Raw genomic sequence first — 27,730 nt, 5'->3', positions numbered from 1 at the left:
ACAGTATAATATTTTGGCCTGGTAATGATTTGTGAGTCTTTATGTTTGCTGGTGATCCAGATTATACCTGTGGGGGGGCATGTCCACACTGATTCTCTTCTCTGTCAATCTCTTCCCTTTCTCTCTGTGCCCGCGCAGATTTGCGAGTGGCGTGTGTCCCTCCATCTGGCCTGCACATGCATTGCATTTTGACATTGCATAATGGCCTTGGGCCTCAGTAGTGCAGCAGTATAACGCGACACGTGGGGAAATGACAAGGGGCAGACAAACAAACTGCTTATGTAAAAGCATTAAGAAGACCAAACAACTAGCCACATTTGCTCACTCTGTGGAAACAGAAGGAAAAAATGGAAAGCGTCCTCAGAGTTCATTAAAAAATGAAAACATGCAGCGACACAGGAATTAGCCGGAAGAATGAGTCCCCCTCACTCTTCTTTCATTATTAACGATCTGAGCCTTTTTAAAAAGTAAAAGCCCTGACTAGCGTGTTTGATGCAGGTCACATTCTCAGTTCAAGTCGGATATATTACAGATGTTTATGATATTTCTCTGGTTTTAGCTAAAGAACATGTTGTTGAAGACAGCTTATGATTTGAATGCAAAGTTACTATTAAAAGTTTATTGTCATCAATGTTTATATATGCGGTTTTCAAATAGGCCGTTATTTCTGTATTTTGGATAAGATTTTATGCTTTCCAAAATGCATTTTAATATATTTGCATGATAAATAACAAACGGGTGTTTTGACTTGTCGTAATCTCAGGTTTTGTCAGTCTCACCGATCAGTTGTGCCAGCCACAAGGACTTAAACGTGCTGTAAAACATCAAATCTGAAGTTGGAAGAAATTCAAGAAGATGCTGTGATTACTGTTATTATTGATTTATCTGTTGAATATTTTACTTCTTTATTGATTTGGGCTTATGCCAGAGAACAGTAAAATAAAATTCCTACCCTTCTTAACTTTTCAAAGCTTTTTTTTGTTCCTGCAATTCCTGAGAATTTCCTAGTTGTTTAGAAGCTAAACCTTCTTCACCAATTTGCTGTCAGCTCTATGTATAAATGAAAACTCACCTGCCAAAACATTAGATACATAAGTGAAATTGAATGCAATATAATAAAACCGGCAGTTTACGTTGAAACAGCTTAAAAAAGGTGGTAATGATCATGTGTGATGTGATCAAGTGATCATTGTGGAGGGTGTAGTTTGTGGTCCTGCTGAAGCGTATTAAATTAAACGTGAAAGCATTTCTGTTATTTAGCTGAGTCTCTTGAGGTTTAAAGCTGTAAAAAAAAATGCCCTATTTTGATTTTATTGTCGTTATCTGCTAAACTGTCTCTTGGTTTTTTTTTTTTTTTGTCACAATTAGACTGTAGGAACTGTACTTGGTAAAGGCCTTCACCTGTACTCATCAAGTACCTCTATATGTGGTATATTTGGTCTGTGCAGTGTATGTAGCGATCTATACAATCTTTTAACTGACTGCAGTTTGTGGTGTGTGGGTGTTCTTTGTGAGATCACTGCTAGACTCTGACAAAACCACCTGTGAATGTCAAGCTACTGTGCAAATTACACACAGTATTTTGTAGTAGTAGTGGCAGTAGTAGTAGTAGTAGTAGTAGTAGTAGCAGTTTGATCTGCACAGGGCTTTGAGTCCACGCAATGCTCTTAATCTGGGCTCATGTGAGCGCCAAAAAATCTTCTTTTGCTTGTTTTCGCTTTGTGTTAACCGACATTTTTTAAAAATAGATCCTTGTTATTTTTGCATCCCTCCCACTGTGCTTCTGGCATTTTCAGAGGGCTGAGGGATTTCTCCTGCTCAGTGAAATCTGCAGCAGCTCCCATGGCACAACTGTCCAGAGCCGTAATCCAGACGTACAAGCTGCTTGAATATAAATCCTGACCGGAGTATGCATTGGCCGGCATCTCATCAAGAGGCCACAAAGATTATTTATTTATTTCGAACCTCTAAGGACATGGGAGCCTGCTGTCATCTGCTGACTCGGGGATGACAAGATACAGACATTTAATCCGTACGGCGGCGTGGCGTGCACACTAGAGGTTTATGTGAATCTATGAGTGAAGGATTGTACTCCCTTTCAGGGAAAATGAGTAATGGATGCATTACGGAAATTGGTTAATGATAAAAAAAAAAAAAAAAAAAAAAACAGAAATGATGCAAAACATGTGAAGCAGCTATTAGTGACGAAATCGGGATCCAAGGACTGAATAGTCAGGGCACGCATGTCGAGGTGTCATCTGATTTGAGATGTACTGGAAATCAAAAAAGAAATATTCTTGAGTAGCAGTTTTGTCTCCTGAAATTCGGTCATGTTAAATAACAAACAATGCTTGTTTGTTTTTATGCCCCCTCTTTTTTTTTTTTATTTAGGAATCTAGTTGGTAACTTTGGGACAGTACAACTCTCTCTTGTTGCCTCCCTCAAAGCTGTTTGATTCTCATCAACTCCAAAAGAACCCAAATATACTTATTAATAATACTTATTGAAAACAGACGTCATTAAAGGACTAAAACGATGTGCTCAACCTACCGACAAATACTGCGTGTACAGTATATCCACAGAGGTATCGTACTCCTTTGTGCCTTTTTTGTTGAAAAAGTCTTTTTGAAAAACCCATTGCTTTGAAAACGTGTTTTCCTTATCAACCCTGCCCCTGGGCACACTCAACTCTTGAATTGCAGAGTGACTACGGCTTAAGTTGCTTAGTAGTAGTAGTTGTCATTAATAATCTTCCATAAGGGGTTGGCCCCGGTGGAGGGTTGTGTGAGGGTGTGCGGGGCGAAGTAGATGGGTCTGTAGGGGTGTAAATGGTGAGAAGACTAAGCCTGGATGGGGGATTATAGGAGAAGGGGGCGGAGAGCATACATGATCTGTCAGGGCTTAGTACCACAATTATCCCAGCGGCCGCAGCAGCGACGGCAGCAGTGGTTGTGGTGGTAGAAGCTGTATTTTCATTAGTGTAATGTCCAAAGAAGCTCCAGAATTATGTAACAGTGACGTGCCTTCATCCCCTCTCGGCCAGCCCACCGCCTGGCAGGAACGTGGCCGTTTGTTTTCCTTTCATCCTCCGTCGCCAGAAAAGCCAAAAGGACATCTGTCAGAGTCAGCGGTTGGAGAGCAGGACTTGTTGTAGCCATGCCGCCGGGTGCCGGCTTGTTGTCATGGAGAAACCGATGCTCAGGGGGGGACTTTATGGCTTGTGTTTTCGATCATGAAGGAGATGAGAACACACTTAGAGATGCTGAATGTGCCTCTGGTCTTACACTGTGTTAGAAGGCGGACGATGGAAGTGTCGCAGCAGTCTTTGTGTTGCTGTTAAGAGAGGGTTAGAAGATGAAGTTTAAGAAGTTCATCACTATCATGCAGGCAGCAATGGGGATTGTGCCCCTTAACAAACGGGAGCTTCTGCCGCCCGGCAGAAAACTGTGGAGACCCCCGGGGTGAGTTTCATTTTCACTAGCATGCACGTAGACGTTGTGTGTACCACAGAAAAAGCAATACAATACACTTCGTATTGTATTGCTTTTTTTTTCTTTTTTTTTTCAGAATATGAGGACATTTAATGTTGAATTCAGAATGCTTGCATCTAGTGGTATCTGTTTACATGGATAGTTTTGGATTCATTTGAAGTTTTGCAGCCGTCAGTCTGCCCAATCCAACAGACACGAATTGAATATTCAGTGGGACACGGCACTGGAAATGTCATAAACAGCAATGTTCCAGTTACTCTGGATAGACTTCAGAGTAGTAGAGACAGAGATCTGTCAGACTCAGTGGAATCTCAAAGTCACAATTAAAATATAGGCACAAAGGGTGAGTGGAAAAATACCTAATTATAATATCCATATTTGGTGATAGATGTTTTTTTTTCATCAAGATGGACTGGTTTAGCATATTCTTGAACTGTCAGATGGCTTTGACTCTCTTGAAACTATTGAAATATAAGACTGTGTAGATACATAATCAGAAAGACCACGCATGCAAAACGAAGCGATCCACAGCAACTGAAGACACAGATAGTAGACAATAGTAGTTATTTTTATCTCTTTAAACGTTCTCTCAAATGTGCCAAGATGACGGCTATTATGGCGACATCTATGGTGTGATACCAGAGTCGTAGTACACCAACACTTTCCTCTCTGACTACCATTTTTTCCCCACTGTGTGCACTGCAAGGGGAGACTTTGCCTCTGTGAGGATTTCGTTCATTTTTAGTACCGTTTGACTCAGTTTGAGTCATTCTGTGGATGAACAAAGTATAAATGCTAATACAGTTGGGTGTGGACTGAAAAAGTTTTGATCCCAGTTGTGTCAGTTTTTTTAATTCTAGTGGTGACATGCACTGTGTTTTCTTTGTTTGCCTCAAATTAAAAACCTTTCATGTACTAAGAAATATTGGGTTGGAACTAGAAAAAATTAGGTGCAGTAAAGCTGGATGACATGCTGCTTTGTTTCCTGTTACTACATTTGTGGGTGTGAAGCATAGACGGCACCCAGTGGACAACACCACTGTGCAACACTATAGTATAGTTACCAGCCATAGTAAATGATGTCAAAAACAGGGTAAGATTTTGGAGAATTCCTAAGAGAAGTAACTTTCATTTTTATAAACCTCACGTTGTAAACTCTGGGTTCCTGTTTAAAAATGGGAACAGGGTCAACAAATGAAACCGCTGAGTTAACTTTACAAAATATGATATACAGATTAAGAAGCTTTACTTATACTAAGGGCTAAATATCCTTCCTGCTTGTCCACCAACATTTTGGAAGTGCAGTACAGAAAAGGCTAAAAGTCATTTTAATTGAAACATGGGTGTGAACTTCCTCGTGTTTTCTCTGAATCCTACAAGTTTGTGCTCATCATATGTGTGTGTGTTTAACAGAGCAGGTTTAGTCATGCCGAGGCTATGGACTTACTTCACTCTCTGCACAATGCTGCGTTATCTGCCTTTATCCAATCAGACAATTTAAAGACATGTCTGTGTCACGGTCGCAAAGCTAAAACAATACCAGGAAATGGTTTCATTATCAGTACTGTCTGTGTTGGTCTGTTCTTGTCCTTTGAATCTGGCTTAAGCTCAGGGCCATAGCTGGCTGAATGACACGTGGCTCATTTTATTAACTGTGTATCGCATTGTAATTTGTTCCCTGATCATTTGGTTGTTGAAATATTTAGTTAATATTTCTTAGGTAGAATTTTACACTTTCTTATATAGAATTACTTGTAGAAAATGTAGCGGATGCAGTCTTGAGTTATAGTGCACAACACAAACAAATTTAAAGAGTCTGCAGATTCATCTTCATATCATATAAATAATAGACCCCCTCTGTCTGGTGAATACCCATGTAAGCATCACTTAACATTTCATTCTGACAGTGTCACTTCTGAGACATCCCTTAAATATTTCAGAGCTATTCTACAAATAAATGTTTGATGGTCAGAGCACGCTTAATACAAACATACTCAGCTATGTTTTGGTGAAAAACAATATAAAAACGTGTACACTGAATGTGATGCATTTTGAATGTTCTCACTCATTTTGGTTCAAATACACGACAGGCACCATTCGTAATATGTTGCCTGTGTTTCTCATGTGTGCACAGGGACCAGCCTGGCTCTGAGCAGATTAGCACTGACCTCTGCAAGTCCGGCCGCAAGTTCTGCTGGTCCAGAGAAGCCCAGTACTTGTATCTTCGCCGCCTCTCTTCGCGCAGCTATTCGGCTATCATGATGGTATGTGTTTTAGCTTTTGACTTATTTGACTGTGTTTGCATTTCTGCTGGATTAGAGGATCTCACTTTTCTGGTTGCTTTCTGGTTTCTGGTTTCTGGTTCTCAAAGCCTGCTTCTGTTCAATCAGGGGCCGCAGCGTCATTCTACACGCTGCTACAGTGCACGTCTTACTGAACTATTTTTATAGGCTGGTTGTGCTGCACCTTAATGTCTTTGGGTGGGAATACGGGTTCGCTGCCAAGTATTTTATCTCGGACTGCCACCTCATCTGTAGTACTTCTTGATATGTGTTTCAGATTTTGACGTCCCTAATTCTGAATCTTGTGCTTTACTTTGTTAACCCCTCACTTGCTCTTATCGACAGTCTTTTTCAAGACGCTCTTGAACAAGATCATTTAAATCTGTGAGGTGTTCATTGTTGGGAATTAAATTAAGGACTACTTATGAGAATCCAAATCATGATTTTTTTTTTTTTTTATGTAAATGGGAAGTTACTGGATAAACAGTTTAAATTCAAAAACGCAATGAAAGTTAACAATATTAAGTTATTACTCAGTATATTTGTATTTAGTTGGTGACTAGACACAGTGGACAGTGTCCCTTTTATTGGCTGTTTACTGCTTCTACCATTTGAGAATTTGCCAGACCTTGCTGGGTTTATGGCTGTTGGGTTTTTATATCTCTTTAGTGATGTGTTCCGCTGCCGATGAAAATTTTATGATGTTGTGTCTTGAAACACTTCCATAATCCGATCTCTGGGTGATCCAAAACTGCATGCATGCAGTGTTTTTTTTTGTTTTTAGTTTGTCCAAAAATATTTTGTAAAGCTGCAAACAAGGCAGTTTCTGTTCTGACTCACTGATGATTTGAAGATGTGAAGTTCAATGACTTGTCTGTTTCTCAGAGTTCTTTTCTCTTCTCTTATTTGTATACAACCATGCAGTAGTGACCCCCTCCTGCAGGCAAGATGATGATTAACCAGAGAGACATGTCAAATCCCGGAAGCTTCATTGTTCTAATGACTTGGCCCCACAAATTATTCAGGCCAGTGAAGCTGTTTTGCATTAGAATGGCCTATTTTAAGGCATATTTGGGATATTTCTGCTCATGTGAAATGTCGCAATTTCACTGGTTTGGACATATTTTTCATTATATCATTCTGTTGATATTATCTAATTCACACAGCATTGCTGCCCTGGAACTCAAAAATAAGGATAAAGTGTTCGTTGACTTTTTTCAAGCAGAAATGGTTCTGTATTTTGTAAAACAGGTGGATTTTAAAAGGAAAATTGTGTTCCCATCTGTGATTTGTCTCATGCTGATAAAATGCCAGATAAGGGCATGCTTGAATGGACAGTAAAACACACACACACACAGTAACAATGGTAATTTAAAAACAATGGGTTATTATGGGACGGCTGCACATTGTCATCTTGACCTTTGCTTTAACTGCTCATGCATAGGAGCCTGACATTTTTCACATAGCTCTACATCACTGGCCACATGCCTTTTGTTTACTCGTGTTTTTCATGCCTCCAAATTTAGTTCTAATAAACAAATAATACTTTAGCATGCATTGATAATTTCGATGTTCTCTTCCTTTTCCAAATTTGTGGCAGGAGTTCAGGAAGACCCTTTAATGTTTCAGTGTTACAAGACCTTAGCAGCTTAAATTCATTGACTGGTCCACATTGATCCCTGACCTCAGCCAAATTTAAATACTGACTGCATGCCAAGCACCATCCTCACCATTATCTTAAAACTAGTTCATTTGTGCCTCATATGGAGCAAAGTGTATCTTTCCACTAATGGACTGATTCCCCCTTGGATAAATAAGAAACTATGTATTTTGTCCTAAAACATTTGGTGCTTGCTTAAGAGTATAATGTAAGCAGGTATTTTACATGTATTTTTTTTTTCCCTTTGGTAGGAAGTTGTTGTATGCCACACTAAATACATACTATCTGCCTAAAATACATCTAAAAGTATCTTAATCGTGTGCCTCACTTGACTGTGTGAAGTCTGTTGTTGTGCCGTCTGTCTGGGAACCTCACAGCGGGCTGCCTAAAAATCAATGGGAATTTTGGACGGGTCCATCTCAGCGGTATTAGTGAGGCAAGCTCCCTCCAGACATGTATCCATAGTGTTAAAAAATGTTTGGAATTACTGGTACCTAAAGAAATAGTTTATTACATTCAGGCACGTCGAGACTATAAAACGATGTTTGGGTTAGTCTTTATCTTTCAAATTTGCTGTTATTTTTTTAATCCCCCCCGGGGTCGTATTTGGTATAACCTGTACCAAGCTAGGAGTACCCGGCGCTAATTTTTGCCCTGGATGTCTAATGATTTTAGTGGATCAAGTGCGTCATCTAAAGTGAAGCAGCGAAGACTTTTACGGATTTTAAACTTTAAACTACAATTTTATTTTTTTTTCCTAACCTCTGCTTACATACGACCGGACATACCTAACTCGTCATAGTTTGGTTTGAATCTTCACTACCAGTCCCGGATAGTTCAAAGTGCGTGATGCCTGTTAACGGAGGGGGGCCGCTCACTCTGAGCAGATATGCGACTCAGTATTTTACCGTAAGTACTTTACATAGCTACATTCAAAAGTGCTATTAAAAATACGTGTCGACATATGGTAGCACTGGTTTACTCCCGTGGCAGTACTTTTTGTTTATGTCTTTGAGGAAATGCAGTTGACCAACAGGGAGTTTCCATGAATCCCTGCCAGAGCCTGTTGCTTCCTGCTGCACCTGATGTTATCGCTGTCAGCTATGTTAACGATTTAGCTGGACAAATACGGTCAAAGTTAACAAATCCCTTTTACATTTTGTTAAACACTACACCTAACACATTAATGCTGTTTGGTCTTATTTATAATCCACCTTTGCATGTTTGCCTCTTATTTGTTGGTCAAAACAACATTTTTCTTTTTTAATTCTGCGTTTTGTTTTTGAAATGATCATTTTCCAATCTAACAGTAATGAGGCATATGGTTTATTACAAACTTGTTGTAGTTTCTTTATTTTATTTTATTGAATTGATTTTAAGTTAAAACTAATATGGTGTTCTCTATTGTGCCTCACGAGGTAATGTATTTCTGTCGCCAGTAGGGGGCAGACTCGCACAACAATTCTCTTACCAGCAGTACACAAACGCTCAAGCGTTAAGGTAGCCTCTTAATGTGTATCATAAAAAAGGATTTTAGTGAGTACCAGTATAACACGTGAGTAACAGCTAGGTGATAAATGAGGGGTTAAAACAAGAGTTGTTTTGTTTTTAAAATAAAATGGATGATGGATAATACATTATGTTTACAAACATTTCCAGCTCTGCAAGGTTCCAAATTGGTTTTAAGCAAATAGATAATATCCAGTGATTGACACTGAATTATCTGTCTCCTTACCCTTATCTGTAAGCCGGATGCCTGTAGTTACGTTATCTACAAGTTGTGTTCCTCAAGAGTATTCAGACTGGGTGATTCAGAACTATTTGGGAGGAAGAGAGATAAAAATAAAATGTCTTTATGAATCACTGGTATGTAGAGCTGATAAAAAAATGTGAGTTACAGGTCTTTTTCTCTTCACATTAAACCTTTCCAGTGCACTAAAATTTGAATGTGTTTTCATGTTTGGTTCAAAGTCACAAAACTATGTCACTTTATCTATTTTCCAGCTCCCTTCTTGTTAGTACTGAAACTGATATTTAAACAGTTCTCATTCTTACCTGACGCACATTAACTTGAGATAGTCATGGGTAAAAATTAATAACTAAATAAAGTAAAAACATCAGTTTTGACTGTAAACAATTGTGTAACGCATGTTCATCCACAAATTTCATTGTTTTTTTGTTCCATCATCCAAGATGTATCGGTGCTATTGGTAAGAAATAACAATACACTTGTAGGCATTTAAATGTTTTAAATAAATCTGTATGATATTAAAACTGCAGCTCTGATGAGCAATCGGTGCTGAGAATATGTTTATATATTAGTTGAAATGGAAAAAGATGTGAGAGCAAACAAATGATGTGTGGGAATGTAGGAGCTATAGTTTTGCGATATATAGTTTTGCTCAGTATTTCAGGATTCAGCTCCGTGGAGTTTTGATCCTCTACGTGTTCTGTGTTCTTGGCTTGTGACTCTCTCTGTAAATAATTTGTTTTCTAAGTCGCATCCTGCAATTATGACCCAGTATCTCAAGCTCTCTGCTCATTAGTGGAAATGTGTTTGTGTTTTATTATGTAATGGCTCACACTCAGGAGACTACGACTTATCCTGCAGGTCTGCCTGCGAGCAGCAATCACAATCTTATCACATAGCACAAGAAGACATTCTGATGAAAACTGGTTTGGCCTTGCTCAAAGCATTTCCAACGCCTGCTTCCAAGTCTTTTGTCATATTTTTGTGAGTCAATATGTTTCCTCTCTTCATACGTAGCCGTATTCTTTTCATGTTGCATTTTTGTTGGCTCTCTGGTGCAAAGGGACGTTATTGATACAAAAAGCCTCTTCCTCTTGGTTGCAGCGAGGCGTGATACTCTACAAAATGTGTTTCTTCTGCCACGGTCCCCACATACAACCTTGACTAGAGAGGAACGATTTAAGATAAAAGTCCAGATGGATATTTCAGGGCAGTGCCAAAACAAGGAATCTTTCCCTGTTGTTTTCTCTGTCTTTTGGAGTTCCTCATTTTTTATTCACACGTTGCTCTTTCCTTTTGCTTCGTGTTCTAAAGTGTCCCATTGTAGGCCAGAAGATCAGAAAAGTGGGTTATGATGGGTGTGCTGCCTGAGTCATGGCCCCATTTCACTAAGCCTGGGCCTGAGATGTCAGCAGCACACTAATTTCACTTTCCACTTTATATATCTCCTAAAAAATCCCAACAACTTAGAATCGCGACTTAGATTTGCACTCCGGGCACATTGGGTGTAGGTTTGTCTTTGTCAATAGGTTAATCAGCTCTAAAAAGTTTGAGCAGTACCGGATTTATTTAAAGGTCTGAGCTGACATCAAACGTAAAATATGTGGAGATTGTTTTTTTTGCGTTCCTGGAGGAAAACGCGGATGTTTAACCACCGTTTGCCTGCATAGAGTTGGTGTGTCTGTATGTTTACACTGTCTGCAGACGGTGGGATTTGTGCTGAATGTAGGCCAGCAGAATCCCTCTTACGTCAAAGGCAGGCAGGCGGGCGGGCAGATGCAGGGAGAGAGCTGCTGGTGGTTGTGCAGCTGTGGCCATGGAGGAGGCTGTGCCGCACATCAGTCTGCCAGAGCACCGCTGGTGGTGAACAGGGAGAGACGCGGAGAGGAAGAGTCGGAGAGCGGCAACGATGAAGACCGTCCTCAGCCTGCACAGGAAATGGGCCCATGCGGTCAAGACCATACGTATCCTGCAGGGACTCGTGAGTGTGATTCTGACACTGTGGCTCGGATATGTTCGGATCCGTGTCCCGGCCAGGCAGCTGGACCGGAGTGATTCTGTAACGGGTTGAGTTGAGTCAAGTTTTATTTTGAAATGATGGATCCAGAGATGGAGAAAAGTGGCACTAACGGTTGGTTAGTTACAGTGTTTTTCCAAAGGAGGGTGTCGGTAGTTTGGAAAATCAAATCTGTCTCAGTGACTTTGGTTTATTTAAGTGTAATCCTTGTTTTATTTTGAAATCAACTTTGACCAAGGTTGCTGCGGTAGCTTAAGAGTTTGGACTGATAGACGGATTGAGTTGTTGATTAGTTGCTTAGCTAGTGCTAATGATTAGTGGCAGTATTATTGGATGGTGTTTGAATAACTAAATCATCTTTTGTTTTAATTCTAATGTTGTTTTGTGACGGGCGCAGACTTTTCTGTGTCTTGATGATTATGAAAAAAATGATTCACTGTGTTAGTGTTTTTGTTTGAGCCTTTCTCAGAGTCGTCTGTGTATTGGATGTTAATCCACTTGTTGTTTAGCAGCTGTGTGTCTGAATGTGAACTCTTTTATGGGACAGTTTTTTAAGAAGAAACATTTTCTTCCTTGAATATTTCTAAGTCAAACTTGTAAACAGCACAGCAAAGGCCTGCCATTGTTCTTCTGGGAGCTCCTGCTTGTGTAACAACAGCGTAGGCTAATGAACTCTGGCTTTGTCGTTACATCACGTAATACATTATTAATCTGTTCGGTGAAATGAAACCACTCAATGTAATCTTTTCTTTCTCTCCACAGAATCCAGTCATGGAGGAGACCGTGTGGGAGCAGTACACTGTGACCCTGCAGAGGGTGAGTCCATCTCCACTGAAACACCCCCACCTCAACTCATTTACAGTATCGACATCTTAGTCACAAACCCAAGCTGTTGACCCTGGTGGTTCATAAGGAGTGCATTTTAATCATTAGTTTGATGCTTCGCAGGCAGCCAGGAGTTAAGAGAGTGAAAAACCCTCCAACTACAAATGTAATGAACATTCCCTGTCCTCTGATTGAGAGCCAGGCTAAGCTTATGCATTTATTGGAAACAGTTATGCATCAAATTTTAATAAATCTGAACCTGAACTACCTTTATGGCAACAAAACTGGCACAGCTACACTATATAAATTTTGTTTTCATTCCAACCTTACTTGTACTTGTTAGTATCAAGGCCACTGAGAGATTTCCTCTGAAAACAAAAGAAATTCTAAAAAGAAAACTTTCTTTAAATAAAATGTAGTTTCTCTGAAGTGCTGGTATAATGGTTACTCATTTAGTTTGTTTAATTTAATCACACAAACTAATTTGATTAAATTATACGTATTACATATTTTGTCATTTACAATCAACTAAATACAACAGATGTTGTCTGATTATTTTAATTTCATGTCTGAATGTTTGAAGCTAATTGCAAAATTAAAGATGTAGTTTAAAAAGTTATTATTTTAACCATGAACTAACGAATCGACTAAGTAAACAAGATTACAAATCTGAGAAGTTCACTGAAGAGTTGGACTATTGGACAAATAACTCTGCTACCAGCATGCAACAATTTGGGTTTGTGTGTCTTTGTCAAGGATAGTTGGAGAGTGAAGGAAGTGTCAAAATGACATGATTCACACCATTGGTGGGTTTTCCATAAAACTCATGCAACAGAACTGAACCATGTCATGGTGATTGTACAGCTCTACACTGCTCTACACTGCATGCATAACCCAAAATGTATTAAATGTTACCATGGAGTAAAAAGTAAAATACAAAATGATTACATTCAACAAAGGTTCATTACAACAGGAAGACAAACAAGGTCCTTGAGGAAGTGGTCTCTATAAGCAAAGGCTGAAAAGTAACAGCAATTCATAAATCGCATTTTAGTTCTATACACAAAGCTGAATGTTCACACTGATCACTGAGACACAGGTGATTCCACTCGACTGGTCATTTAGAGGTTGCACGCGAAGCTGTACTTCATTGTTACTGTCGGACTCTTTTTCTCTATCCAGTTTATTCCTCATTAAAGATGTAAAGTAAATTTATTATGATTAAATGAGGACATGAAGCTGTTATGTTTTAGTACAGGAGTGTCAAACTCGTTTTAGTTCAGGGGCCACATACAGCCTAGTTTGATCCCAAGTGGGCCAGACAAGTAACACTGCAGCATAATAGCCTATAAATAACGACAACACCAGATTTTTCAGTACATTATGAAAATGTTTATATTTAATGAACTATCGTTCCATCAACAACCTGAAATTTCTTAAGAAAAATAAGTGCAATTTCACCACATTGCTGCCATCTGCTCTTTAGTTCTGGGTCTCCATGTTGTGTCTGTGACTGTGACTAGATCAGTGCAACCCTGATTTCACACAGGTGCCAGTTTTATTGAAAAATTGCTCTTAATGACTTTTACTTTTTTGCATATTCATCCAATGGGCCAGATTAGACCCTCTGGTGGGCTGGTTTTGGCCCACGGGCCATATGTTTGACACCCCTGTTTTAGTAAATTAGTGTATCACATTGAAGACTGCAGATAACAGAGGAAAGGTAAAGACAATTTTATTGAAACTGATAATGATCACAGTAATTACAAAGGTTATGGTTTAAATAAAGAACTCTGCACAATGAATAACGACGACATTTTCTCTATAAAAGACTTTTCTGCATCAGCAGTTGCTCGTTGTTGGTGACGGTGGCTGGTTGAAAAAGCTTTAGGTACTTCAGGTCGACTCAGTACTTTGTAGTAGACATGATTACAGCTGTCACATCTTCTACATTCACATTATAAATGCTCTTTCAAAGCTGAGCATGTTGTATTTGTTGCAGGCGACTGCCAGGTTCTACACTGTTGCTAATGTTGAACTCATGTGCCACTATGTGAACAGAACAAACCAGTTGAGCTTAGTTAATCATGGTGATGAGCTCATTGTCTCGTGCTGCGGTTCATTGAAGCCAGAAAGGCAGATTTAGTCCAAAAAGGTCCTGTGCTGCAGGCGTGTTACCCCTGTATCTCAACCCCACCACCACCACAGCCAGCTGTCACACTCTGCTTCGTACATTACTTTTATTCTCTTCTGACATCCTACCTTCTACCTACCCTGTGAGTCTTAATGTTGTTATATCTTGTTTGTGCTGCTCCTCTTGGGTTACGGTTGACCTGACACTTTGTCCAGATTCAGTTGCGACATTGAGATGACACAAACCGTAATGAACTAGTTAAGGAATTATTGATGGCCTTTGGATAAACAGGAAAAGCTGAGATGTGAATGTAACACACTCAAAATACATAGATGAATAACATATTAAACCTCTTTCTGCTTCGAAATGTGTGCATAGTGTGACCGATGTCGACACAGGCAAAAAATGTGAGAAGTGAAATTTCCAATTTAAATGTCAAAAAGCACTTGTTAATCACCTCCGTAAATCAGTCATGCTTATTTTCTCCCGAGCACCTTGAATGTAGTTCTCCTCCTCTCATTCATGTGTTCATCTATTTCTGTCACCGCACAGAAAATTAGAGAGCAGCATGTTACCAGTCATGATGTCTCTCTCAAAGCACGGAGAGCCAGAGATCATCCTCCACCTGATCATTTGTTTACTGACTTACTCATGAGACTGGGAAGCACTCGGAGCAGTGACCACGCAGAGAGTAGAGATTGAGCTGAATGCAGAGAACAAAATGAAAGCAGTAACCAAGATAAAGCTAAGCTGAGCTAAGCTGAATGCTCAATACTTTGGCGAAAAGACGCCAAATTTCTGACATTACGTGTCATGATCAAAGCTCAGCCTGGAGGAAGTAGCTAGGGTCAGAAAGCTTGCCCAGAAGGTCATGGTAGGAAAGCAGCCAGCAGTTAGAGTGAAACTAAGTCAATAATTAAAAGATTGAAAGTTTGAAGTAAGCACAACATAAGAAGCCATTTCCATTTCTTGCATTTTCTTGTTGATGAGATTATTCCACTTGTGAGGGAGATACAGAACGTGACAGAAGCTCCATCTCTGAAAGGACCATTTTTATACTCCTTGCAACATTATTGAAAATCTTTCATAAATAAGCTATTTAAATAAATTTATTTTGACTATGTGAATCAACTAGATTCAGATAATTAAACAATAGTACCCAGCTGTACCATTAATTCTCCCAACCACTGGCGAAAACAACAACAAAATACAGTAAACGGTTTGTTGACTTTTCATGCTCAGATACAGTTCTGTGGCTCATGTCAAACACAAAGTCAAAACAGGCTATTTTTCAAGGTCTTGAAGTGGCCACATATAACAGTTCATATAATTCATAGTACATATAACATTTTCCTTTTGATAGTTATTTAATTCTCCACGTAATAATTAAATCTAAAGCCAAAAAGGAATTTTTAAGTTATCTTGTTCTGCTTTTGTCTCTCTGCTCCCACTTTCACCCTCCATCTGTCTCCATCGCCATCTGCTAGAGATAGAGGGAAGTGGTGAATTGCGTGAGTGTGTGTGTGTGGGTTTTTTTTTTTTTTTTGTAAGTACAGATGGATGGGAGGGGATAAAGAGACAAGGTCGTCAAATCTCTGACCTAATCTCATCTGGGCAAACTGGAGCAGTGGCAGGTAGAATTATTCAGAGGCCGAAAATATATCCAACGAAACAATCTGACTTTGAAAGCGGAATTATTTGTGAATTAAGATAAAACCTTGGGAACGGTAGCACAGACACATTTGACACTAGAAAATATTACAAAAACAGATTGTTGTCAGTCAACCGGATGTCATCTTACCGTGCCGATCATTTTCAACCCTGCGCAACATGGGTGCATGTATGTCAAAAATCCCTTTAATCACCATGTACAATACACAGACAGCCACATGACATGTCACCGGGATTACTGGACCTATCACACACACACACACACACACACCGAATTGATTCCACTCTTCCACTCTTGTCTTTCAGGATTCAAAGATGGGCTTTGGTATCGCAGTGTCGGGGGGGAGGGACAACCCAAATGAGGACAGTGGTGAGACGTCCATCGTGGTGTCTGACGTCCTGCAGGGAGGGCCTGCAGATGGATTGCTGTTGTGCGTACCATTGTTATTTTTTGGCCTTAATTTAGTAACACCATTTATCAGCTTGGTAACCTATATTTGTGACCTTTTTGGAGCCCAGTTAACTCATACCAATGTGTGCTTGTGTTTAGTGAGAAGGACAGAGTAGTGCAGGTGAACGCCATTCCCATGGATGGAGCCATCCACTCCTTCGCTGTCCAGACCCTCAGGAAGTGTGGCAAAGTAGCAAAAATCGTAAGTAAAGTATAGTTTGTTGCTTATTTGCAAAATTGTTATGAAAAGCCCATTAGATTCACAGGAAATGTAATCTCCATCTCAAATATATATAAACTAAACCTCTGTTGCTTTAAATGATCTTTAACTAGTTGTTTTTTTTCTTGGAATAATTCAGACAGTCAAGAGGCCTAGGAAGGTTCCTGTCAACGTAATGAACCGTCCTCCATCACCTGACGACAGAGTCTTCAACAACGATTACAACGACGATTACAACTACGACCAGGACCGCCGCAGTGTGTACAGCGGCCGCAGCGGCGGACGGGAACACAGCCTGGAGAGGGAGCGGGGCGGTTACATGGATTCCGGCTACCAAACACGTGAGCGTGACTACGACAGGGACTACGACCGGGACTACGACCGGCGGGAACGCGGCAGGAGCATGGAGAGAGACCTCAGCCCGGACCGCTCGTACAGGAGGGACGGCAGCAGGGGCCGCGCTTTGGATAGAGAGCCCAGCCCCGATCGCCGCTACAGGAGCGACCACAACATAGACCGCGACTACAGCCCGGACCGGAGGTACCGCAGCGAGCGCACCTTAGACCGAGACCACAGCCCCGACCGCCGCTACCGCAGCGAGCGAGCCCTCGACCGAGACTACAGCCCGGATAGGCGCTACCGCAGCGAGCGAACGCTGGACCGCGCCAACAGCCCCGACGTGCGCCGAGGACGCGAGCGCGTGCCCAGCGACCCGAGGAAGTACGATGAGCCCGTGAAGCGAAGCGGGAGCAGGGACCGCCTGGACCGCTCCCCGTCCCCGGCCCTGCCCATCCCACTGCCACGGCCCATCAGGGACCTGGAGCCACTGGAGAAACCTGTGAATGTGCTGCTGCTGAAAAACCGCCCAAATGAAGGTGAGAAGCTGACAGACATTACTACTGATGGTAAAAGGCTGGGTATCATCAGAAATGAAAACCCTGCTTAAACTTTGAAATCATTTCAAAAAGGCATAGATGTCCTTTTACAAAAACGTACACATTGTTTTAGACTCAATAATATGAAAAAGAGGCTCAATTTAAACACAAACGTTTGTTCTTGTCCAGAGTATGGTCTCCGCCTGGGGAGTCAGCTCTTCATCAAAGAGATGACCAGCACAGGACTCGCCAGCAGAGATGGAAACCTGCAGGAAGGGGACATTATACTGAAGGTATGGCAGCAGATGAATTGATTCAAAAAATTTGTAATTGTAATTTTTCAGCAGTTTTAATGATGGTTGAAATTGCTCATCCTGAGTGCGTGCTGACTCCTTTGTAGTTCATGTAGAATGATCATCTCCTAATCTCCCCCCGCCCTCTCTCTCTCTCTCGCTCAGATTAACGGCACGGTGACAGAAAACCTGTCCCTCGCCGACGCAGGGAAGCTGATCGAGAAGTCGCGCGGGAAGCTGCAGCTGGTGGTGCAGAGAGACAGGCGGCAGGTGCTGATCCGAATCCCGCCGATGGTCGACAGCGACTCGGAGCTCGATGGTGAGAGACCCATGAAAATGAAAAGCAGCAGGTCCTATCCAGTGTAAAGGCACACCTGGCGAGTGGCCACCATCATCATCATCATCACCATCTTCATCATATATAAATCCACCGCGCATGAACTTCATATGTATCATCTGTGGAAACATTGTTGCCATTACTGATTCTGTATCTGTCAATCAAGCTTGTTTTCCATTCCTAAAATAAAGCTTTTAATCACATCACTATTTAGTTTTGTTTAAATATTATTTCACATATGAATACTTCAGAGCAGTACTAGCACCTTTGGACTAACCAGAGATTCACCAAAGAGCCATTATACTACCTTCACCCTCATGATTACTCAAGCTTTTATACCTGCTTTTAAAGTCACATGACCAGATGGCGTGCTGTGATTGGTTAACGCCAATCTAGATAAGTGGTGTGAGTGGATTGTTCACTGACCAAATGTTTTCAGGGCGGGGGAATAGCTCAAAGACTTGTGACCCACTTCTTCTGGTTTTGGGACTCGGTGTGTGCGTGTGTGAGAAGTGCTCACTCGCCTCCAGCGGGGTGATATAATCCCCGATCGTAATCCAACTATTGGATATGACAGAATTTCATTATGTTAAGGTTCGCATCGCAGCAGCCGCCTGGTTCCTGCCATGCAGTATCCCTGTTTCTAATGACCTCTGAAAACAATAGGGTCTGACTGATCGTGTGTGTGTGTGTGTGTGAGAGAAAATGAGAATCACTCCCTCCATGTGAAAATGCAAAGAAAGTCCAGCAGCGTAGTCTTCTTTCCCAGCCATGTGAAAATTTAAACATCCTGAGATCCAGTGCTCTCTTTCCATAATTAAGATCCTAGGAACTGCTGATGCACGTAATTAGTCGACAGACTGAACTGTGAGCAGTGATCTGACCTTCGTTTGTCTGGTGGACCACTGGTGTGTTTATCTGCTTTCATGACCTGTGGGCCGGTGGTGCCACATTATGTAATTTACAAAAATACGGGAGCATCAAGGAGAAATTCTGCATTTTGCTCTTCCAGTTAAGTTTTTTTATCCTCTGATCTCACAGACCTCATAGACACTTGAATGCTGCGTTTGATCTTGTAACACGTTTGTCGTTGTGTGTTTTACAGATATCTCGGAGATCGAGTCGTACCGCTCCTACTCTCCGCAGGATGACCGGCGAGGCCACCACTCCGACCTTTCCTCCCACTCCTCCAATGAGAGACTCAGAGACAAACCGAGGTAGGCTGTCATTAAAGGATAGTTCTGGTTTATTTCAACGTGGCATATTTTCCATGAATGTGACTTCAGTGGCTCTACAGCAAACTTGTCATCCCCACTCTAGAGATTTAGAGAAACAAGGATTTTTGCAGTGCACTGTGTACTGTAGCAGGCAGCTTGATCTTAGAGTCTGACTGAAAGAAAAAAATACAGGAAGTATCTGCCTCATACGGCCTGATATGTTTCCTTTAAACCTTCAATAACTGGAAGAATTGATTAACTGCTCAGTGGATTTTTAATTAAAGCAAATTCATAAGCTCCTGTTAGACGCGTGTCTATGTCATTTTTTAGGTTCCACAAAAGTAATGCGCCCAGCTTTATTTAGATATTCCCAGTGATTTATTATTGAAATGTTTGTTTGTTTACTGTGGAAAAAAAAGTCAGGATGATGCTGGATTGTGTTGATTTATGCTTCATGAAGCAGTCCATCGCATCACAAACATATTGTCAGATATGAATTATTTTCTCTGTTCTGCGTTTGAAAGCTTGAGAAGCAGAAATAATATGTATGCGCAGTATTTGTGTCTAAATCTGTAGGCCAACGTGAGTTCAACTTGAAGGCCAGTCTAAAATTTGAATTTGTCATCCTACCAGAGAGGACCCACCTAACAGGCTGGCAAAAATGGGCGCCATGCCAACACCGTTCAGAGGTCACACTGAAGACACTCTCCCTTTGCATGAAGAGAGGGAGGAGCCACGACAAGAGACACCACCTTGTAAGGATGTTTCTGCTCCTGAATATAAAGTAAAACACCGCTTTACATGACCAGGTGGAAATGTGAACGTCTGCTGTGACTTTTGTTTCTACAGTAGCAGCTGTCACTGCGACCCAAAAGTTTCAAGTTCCTCCGAAGGTGCCACTAAAGCCGAGCGTTGCAGACCAGGATGTTTACGGGTCAGTATTCAACGATAATATTATTCAACGAGACCTATAGTTTGCAAGACTCCATGCGACCTTCTGCTTATTTTCGTCCTATGAACTGTTCTCTCTTGTATATTGCAGGCCGAACACCTTAATGGTGCATTTCCAGAAAGGCGATAGTGTGGGTCTGAGGCTGGCAGGAGGAAATGATGTGGGCATTTTCATCGCAGGCGTTCAGGAGGACAGCGCAGCTGAGCAGGAGGGTCTCCACACGGGAGATCAAATCATGAAGGTGAGGCTTATTTAATTCCACCTACAAAACAGTCACATTTAGATGACTCAATAGCGTGATGCCGAATGACTTAAATCCTTAATTATGACAATATCACACAAAAAAGTTAAAGGTTAAATTAAGTTAAAAATGGTAAGAGCACTATCCAGAGGTCTAACTTTAGTGTAAACTAAAGGCAGGGTTAGACCTTTAGAACTGGTTAGAGCCAGAGTTTAGCAAACCAAGACATGATCAGCCCATATTCACTCCAATGTCTGAGTTCTTCTGTCTTTTATATTGATCCCTGTGGTCATGTAATATCATTCAGTACGATAACACAGTTTCTAATTGTTGTTCGTTTCAGGTGAACAATGTGGACTTCAGAGGCATGGTGCGTGAAGATGCTGTTCTGTACCTCCTGGAGATCCCCAAAGGAGAGGATGTTACTATTCTTGCTCAGAGCAAACCTGAAGGTACTGTTCTGGATATATTACACAAGCAACAAAAACTAGAGCAAATGTTCAGGACCAAACCAATGATGAATACAGAGGCAAAAATAGTATAATGTTTCTCTGTTAGAATATATCAGCTGCACATAAAATATGAATTGAGAGGTTGTTCAGTGTTCATTGTAAAGTGTAATGTCTACTTCAATAAAGCTACATGGAGTACAGATTTACCACATGCATAATAACAATAACAGCGGGCCCACAGTGGAGCCATGTGGAACACCAAGACATGTATGTAGTTTTATTTTAGCTCTGTGTGTCGAGACCCAGAATGTGTTTTTGTCTGTTGGTTTCAGTCTACAAGGACATTTTAGCATCTGGCAGAGGCGACTCGTTTTACATCAGAACCCACTTTGAGTATGAGAAGGAGGCTCCACAGAGCCTTGCTTTCAGCAGAGGAGAAATCTTCAAAGTGACAGACACGCTTTATGACGGCAAGCTGGGCAACTGGCTGGCAGTCCGTACTGACAAAGACAACCAGCTGCTGGAGAAAGGAATCATCCCCAACAAGAGCAGGTAGATATGAGTTGGTTTAAGATTTGTCAGACAAATGGGTTTGAAATATGCGGTTCATGGTTAGAAAGAGGATTTAGTAGTGGTGAAAGGAGCACTGTTGACCATATCAAACAATCTCCAAAGTTTTCCCTAGAACTTACTGTATATACTGGCTTAAAATAGAGATGGAAACTTCATTCTTTACCATGGAAACAGCAGTTTAAAAAAACAATGTCATCACAATATAAATTTAGCAGCTGTACTGGATCTTTCTATTGTATCACGCTCGTCAGAGGAAGGAAACTTCTTGTAGCATATCCAGACAACAAAACTAGAACAAGGCAACTGGGCTTTCATTCATCGATTTTCCATAACCACTTGTCCTCAAGAGGTTTGCAGGGAGGCTGGAGCCTATCCCAGCCGTGATTGATTGAGAGGCAGGGTGCTCCCTGAATAGGTCGCAAGTCTATCGAGGGCTTAACGCAGAAAGACAAACAACCAAACACTCACACCTACGGACGATTTAGAATCACCAGTTAACCTAAAGAACATGTCTTTGGACGGTGGGAGGAAGGAAACCCAGAGTAAACCCACGCAGGTACAGAGAGAACATGCAAACTCTACCCAGAAAGACCTCAGACTCAGTTTAGGTTTTTATGCTCACCTGAAACTCTCAGACTATAGACTATCGACTATAGTTTAGCTAAACTGTAGAAACATTGTCAATGCTGTTAGCTCTACTGATACTAAATCTTCCTTCTCTGGCTTAGTAGCAGCTGGTAGCGACATCTAAATCATCATCTGGTAAATCCAACCGCTAAAGGCAATGCAGAGAGGATGCTCTGTAACATTTGAAAGCCACTGATTATTTTTTTTTCCTTTGTTCCCACAGAGCAGAGCAAATGGCCAATGTTCAGAATGCCGCTCGTGCCGCATCGGGCAACGACAGAGGCGACTTCTGGAGGCTGAGAGGTCAAAGAGCAGCAAAGAAGAAAGATCTCCGAAAGAGTCGAGAGGACCTGAGCGCTGCTCCAGTCAGCACACGATTCCCTGCCTACGAGAGGGTTGTGTTACGTGAAGGTATCCTAAAGAGACGTGTCCACTGGGCCCCAGTTTCACCCAAGACATTCACCTGCATTCTTGTGTTGTTCCTTGATCTCTCAGTTAACACCCTCTTTATTGTTTTGTTGTTTAGCTGGTTTCAAGAGACCTATTGTGATATTTGGGCCCATTTCCGACGTGGTGAATGAAAAACTAGCCAGCGACCTTCCTGGCGAGTTTGTCGTTGCCAGTAAGTGTCACTAGTACCTAACGCAGAACGCGTTAAATAGTATTTTTGGAAGACACACAGATTCTTGCAGATTAATTTATTCTGCGGTGTGATCGATTTTCTTCCTCTTTCAGAAACGGAGCCAAAGGATGCAGGAACTGAGAAGTCCTCCGGAGTGGTGAGACTAAACACCATCCGACAAATCATTGAACAGGTACGCTACAGTAGAGGAGTAATGGCAAGAGTTCAAAATACCTTCGGCAAACATTTAACGTCCCCCTGTTGTGTTCTTCAGGACCGTCACGCTCTGTTGGACGTGACTCCCAAAGCCGTAGACACTCTGAACTACACCCAGTGGTATCCCATCGTCATCTTCCTGAACCCAGACAGCAAGCAAGGCGTCAAGACCATGAGGAGCCGCCTGATGCCCGGATCCACCCGCAGCGCACGCAAGCTGTACGAGCAGGCCGTCAAGCTGAAGAAGACCTGTTCACACCTTTTCACTGGTAGAAGCAGCTTTCATTCAACTGCTGTCTGAAGACTGCAAGTTTGAAATAAGATTTGAAATCTTGGGGTATTTTGTGTGTTTATTTTTTGTTTGTGTGTTTTCTGCGCAATTAGCCACGATCGACCTGAACTCTGCCAACGACGCGTGGTTTGGCAGCGTGAAAGAGTCCATTCGGGAACAGCAGGACAGAGCTGTGTGGGTCTCTGAGGGCAAGGTGAGTCATATTTGTGGAAAGATTACCATAAGTACTCAAGCAATTTTAATGCTCTCCAAGAATAGAAGACAGTAATAGTATGTTATGACGCCTCTGTGACTTTGACTGAATTGCGTGAGTGCTAATTATCCAGGATTTAATCGTTGTCGTCCTCTATCTCATTTCTTCCCCTCAGCTGGATGGCACTGAGGAGGACCTGGATCTCCATGACGACCGCATGTCCTACCTGTCGGCAATGAGCGCAGACTACCTGAGCATGGACAGCCGTCTGACCAGCGACTACGAGGACACGGCGGACGAAGGCGGGGCTTACACTGACAACGAGCTGGATGAGGCGTTGGACGAACCCCACCCTGTGTCAGCCATCAGTCGATCATCAGAGCCCGTTCTGCCCGAAGAGGTGGGCTACAACGCTGTATTTATAGTGGGAGACGCCCCCTTTTAACAGCCGCCATTCTAACCTCCACCACTCTTCACCCACCACTAGTTAAAATGCGCACGTTTGCACAATCTAACCCCTTCGACCCTCATGTCTGTGTGTGTGTGTGTGTGTGTGTGTGTGTGTGACTATTTAGAAGGCTCACCCTGAACCCCGGGCTCGTATGAGGAAGTCAGGGAGCAGAGAGGTGCTGCACAGAGAGCCCAGCCCTCCCCCTTCCTTTGTCCCTGAACCCCCTAAGGTGAGAACTTCCCACTCATTTCCCCACTAAACTCTGTCTTCACTTTCCTCTAATGATTAACACTAGTTCTACTAAAGCCACATAAAATTTTATGGTAGACTTTCTAACTGCGGATTGGCATCCTAAGTTCTTGCAGGACTGCATTGCTAGTGCATTATTTTGCAGCTACGAGTCGAAGCACGATGAATAAAAATCTTGAATACTTTAGAAGTTTCGGTAATTACAGAAAAGTAGATGTTTCTTCTAACCTGGAAGCCAGTCGGACTTCTACTGTTGTGATGGAACGTTGAGTTGCTCTGCTAGGAGTATGGTCAGTTATATTGTTCATGCAGTGATGGACAGAATTGTATGTAACATCAGTGTAGTGCTACGTGTCATCAGAGCACCATGCAGTTGAATTTCTTTCCAACAAAATGTTGATTGGTTGGAGGACTAGCTAATTGTGAAGAGAGACACATTTCATAATAATATCTAAGCAACGTTTTTCTACAAATGGGCCACTGCATAATTCTTAAATGAGTAATGAATAAATGAGTAAATGTAATGGTACTAAAGTGAAGCCTAAATAGATGAAAGGCAAGTAGAGTATCTTTTATTTAAACTTATTAACACGACCAACACACATTCTCGATGACTGGAAATGCACAGGGCTAAATATTTTAAACTGTAGATGAAACACAGAAACAGTTGTACCTGAGGGACCACGACGCGGAAGCAGACCGTCCTCACCGATGTCTAAGCGGTTGTAAATAACCTCAGCGGTCCCTCCCTGTTCAAGGTGCGTGTCCAGGCTCGGACTGACTCAACGCGGAGCTATGAGTCACACTCCAGCAGCACCATCAGCAGCGACGCAGTGGCCGCAAACAAGCCGCTTCCCCCACCTGTGGCCCTGAAGCCCACCATACCCCGTCTGAACCAGACACCAGAGGAGCAGAAACCGGGGAAGGAGGAGGAGGACCCCGCCAACAAATCCTTCCTGGGCAAGGTTCGTGTCTTTTATTGACTTTTAGGTCAACAAATTAGCTAAACCTTACAGCCTATTCTAACATGTTACATATCAAATGTTTTTTTCTTACCCATCCTGCTTTTAGATTTAATTTTTCTGAAGTTCAGAAACTTCAAATCTCTTATTAAGTCATTTCTAAATAATTTTGTTTCCCTTCTCTTCCTGTCTTACTCTCATTGCGTCTAATACGAAATAGAAAATGGGTGGACAGGTAATTAAAAAAATTCGCTTTGTATGTTCGCAGCCATTTTAAATCCACATCAGCTCATCGTCCTTCATAGATGTGCTCATTAAATCATCACTAAATGTTTCATTTGACAGTCACTTCCACTACAATCATGTCACGTGAATGCTCCCTATCTATTCATGTTTCCCATCAATAATGGAGTGGTCATTAACATGAACTCATTTGCTCCCAGATTAAAGCGTTTGAGAAGATGGACCACCTGGCACGAGCTCAGAGGCTCCTGGAGCTGCAAGAGGCGGAGAATGCTCGAGTGAGTAATGTTAATATTGCTGCTATAGATGGAGACAGATGGAGAGAAAGAGCAGTTAAAAACATTTAGGAGGTTTACACCTTACATTTTACCTCGTCATCAAAGACGGCTTCAGGAAAGGTGCAAGCCGTTTTAGTAATACGAGGTCGTAATAACAACATGATTAAATCACATGTTAAAAACATGTTTCACCGAGGACTCTCCCAAACTACACTGAGTCTGGCTGAAGAAAGCAAGCAGAGTGTAAAGTGCGGTTGTAGTAAATAATATTCCCCTGCAGAGGGCAGTAATTAAAGCCTGTAATTGGCCATGTATTTCACACTGCAGTCTTCTCCCCTTTTCACTGTCTGTGTGTTACATAACTGTATAAATATGGACAACGTGTCCCCACTTCCTTCCTTTCATTGGCCAAACTGATGATATTTTCCGTCTGCGCAATATGGTCCAAGAGTAGAGCCATGTGTGGTGTGATATCGATGCCCCAGCCACACTTCCACCAGACTCACTTGCATTTTCGTTTAATTATTACTCTTCATGATTATTGATTACTCTTTTATTACTCTTTACGAAGCGGGTTTGCATGGCAACTGGTGCCACATCCTGTTTCTATAGCATCAGATAACTAATACGAAGCTTAGGCAAAAACTTGACCCTTGAACATGCATCAACATTATATTAACTTCTTAAATGACTGAAACCATCCTTGTAAAAAAAAAATTGACATTTTGTTAGTGTTTTAGTTTGGCCCGAGTCCCACCCATTTAAAATGGTGGAGATGGAGTTTATGACCTATACTGCAGCCAGTCACCAGGGGGAGCTCTACTTGCTTTGGCTTTACTTTAGAGGAGCTGTTCTGCCGTCTGTATTTATACAGTTTATGGTCTGTTACCGTTCTCCAAATCACTTTAGGAAAACAAACTCCGAACTAACCGAACTATCAGAACATTTACTGTCTCACTGGATCATCCGTTCATTTTAGTGATATCTCAGAGACACCTCGAGGCTTTCACTTAACTTTGACTTAAGGGTGAACTGACTAGACTTTGGTGTTCGAGGACCCCACAGACCAAGTTTTTGACAATAACTCAAATTATAGTCTAATGACAGCCTTTCAGTGGCATCATAATGTGCAGTAAGCCCCTTATATGTTATAAAGACTCAAAACAGACATGTATGTGAACTACAACAGTTTGACAGTTTGGAAGGAGCATTAAGTTGTGAGGTGGAGGCTAAACTTACTCCGGCACGAGGCAAACATTGAGTTGCCATCTATGCAGCAGTCAGATCCACTTCACGGAGGCACCTCTGTGATATGAGTTTAATAAATCTGCAAGGTATCAATTTCCAAAGCTATTCATATTGTTTATCTTGACTGTTTTTCTGGCGGCTTTTAATGACGATACTCGCCAAGGGTTCCACCAAAACAAGTTCCCTCCAACACGACTCTCCACCATCACTGCCTCCCGGGCTTGTGATTGGTTTAAAGAAGAACTGAGAAGCCAGAGGGGTTTTTTTCCACTAATACCAGAATGATGAGGAGTGTGATGTGGTTATTCTCCTGCTGGCACAGAGCTGGTTGCCAGACCAGCTCATCTAGAGCCGTCCCCAGTGGCTCGTTGGTTGTTGATTTAAATCATTTTTTTAGCAACATGACTGTGCACAGAGCAGTACCAGAGCAGCAGACAAACTCTGACAGGAAACTCTAAAAACTCACTTCAGATTTCTTCTCCAGCTCTGTTTCTCCGTGTGAAACTAAATTAGCCGAGCTTTGGATTATTCTTGAACAGAGCTCTTCTCTGGAGAGGAGGAAGAAGTGGCGCAGCCCCTAACTTACATAATCTGCACGTGGTAATGAATGGTGTTTAAGGTGGACTTAAAAATGCGAAGGAAAAAGACGTCACCTTGAAGTAAACGGAGATGGAGTAAGCTGCCAGAACACGTCTACCTTCTCAGAGTTAGGACGCCTTGTTGTGCGCTCGTTTTCGTATTAGTTGTTCTGACATATCTGGGTCTGCTCCTTTGTCTGCGCAGTTGGAAATTGCCCAGAAGCATCCAGACATCTACGCCGTCCCAGTGAAACTGCCAAAACCCAACCTCAACCGTCCTCAGCCAATAGGGTGAGAGCATCAGCCTCATGTATAATGATATATAACAGT

The 27,730-nt window shown here is 41.8% G+C and overlaps 1 protein-coding gene across 8 annotated transcripts in view; it reads left to right on the top strand.

Moving 5' to 3' along the window:
* The window catches only part of tjp2a (tight junction protein 2a (zona occludens 2)), a 30,807-nt gene that overhangs the window by 1,255 nt on the left and 1,822 nt on the right, over nucleotides 1–27,730 (top strand). Inside the window, exons 2-25 of one of the 8 annotated variants that reach the window (XM_047569199.1) lie at nucleotides 5,626–5,755; nucleotides 11,963–12,016; nucleotides 16,137–16,261; nucleotides 16,381–16,483; nucleotides 16,641–17,376; nucleotides 17,566–17,669; nucleotides 17,835–17,988; nucleotides 19,112–19,223; nucleotides 19,857–19,978; nucleotides 20,073–20,157; nucleotides 20,266–20,416; nucleotides 20,760–20,868; nucleotides 21,201–21,420; nucleotides 22,292–22,479; nucleotides 22,595–22,690; nucleotides 22,804–22,883; nucleotides 22,965–23,175; nucleotides 23,291–23,391; nucleotides 23,567–23,791; nucleotides 23,967–24,071; nucleotides 24,850–25,056; nucleotides 25,274–25,288; nucleotides 25,497–25,574; nucleotides 27,606–27,691. In XM_047569199.1, the coding sequence (XP_047425155.1) occupies nucleotides 5,750–5,755; nucleotides 11,963–12,016; nucleotides 16,137–16,261; nucleotides 16,381–16,483; nucleotides 16,641–17,376; nucleotides 17,566–17,669; nucleotides 17,835–17,988; nucleotides 19,112–19,223; nucleotides 19,857–19,978; nucleotides 20,073–20,157; nucleotides 20,266–20,416; nucleotides 20,760–20,868; nucleotides 21,201–21,420; nucleotides 22,292–22,479; nucleotides 22,595–22,690; nucleotides 22,804–22,883; nucleotides 22,965–23,175; nucleotides 23,291–23,391; nucleotides 23,567–23,791; nucleotides 23,967–24,071; nucleotides 24,850–25,056; nucleotides 25,274–25,288; nucleotides 25,497–25,574; nucleotides 27,606–27,691 (3,473 nt within the window). In that variant the 5' untranslated portion in view covers nucleotides 5,626–5,749. Of the gene's footprint in view, nucleotides 1–5,625; nucleotides 5,756–8,069; nucleotides 8,343–10,964; nucleotides 11,165–11,962; nucleotides 12,017–16,136; nucleotides 16,262–16,380; nucleotides 16,484–16,640; nucleotides 17,377–17,565; nucleotides 17,670–17,834; nucleotides 17,989–19,111; nucleotides 19,224–19,856; nucleotides 19,979–20,072; nucleotides 20,158–20,265; nucleotides 20,417–20,759; nucleotides 20,869–21,200; nucleotides 21,421–22,291; nucleotides 22,480–22,594; nucleotides 22,691–22,803; nucleotides 22,884–22,964; nucleotides 23,176–23,290; nucleotides 23,392–23,566; nucleotides 23,792–23,966; nucleotides 24,072–24,849; nucleotides 25,057–25,273; nucleotides 25,289–25,496; nucleotides 25,575–27,605; nucleotides 27,692–27,730 lie in introns of those variants that run through there. The other 7 variants (XM_047569197.1, XM_047569196.1, XM_047569200.1 and 4 more) reach the window with 7 other exon arrangements.

This window comes from Mugil cephalus, chromosome 19, assembly GCF_022458985.1.
Source record: "Mugil cephalus isolate CIBA_MC_2020 chromosome 19, CIBA_Mcephalus_1.1, whole genome shotgun sequence".
Taxonomy (NCBI): domain Eukaryota; kingdom Metazoa; phylum Chordata; class Actinopteri; order Mugiliformes; family Mugilidae; genus Mugil; species Mugil cephalus.
This window is presented reverse-complemented; position numbering and strand designations above follow the sequence as displayed.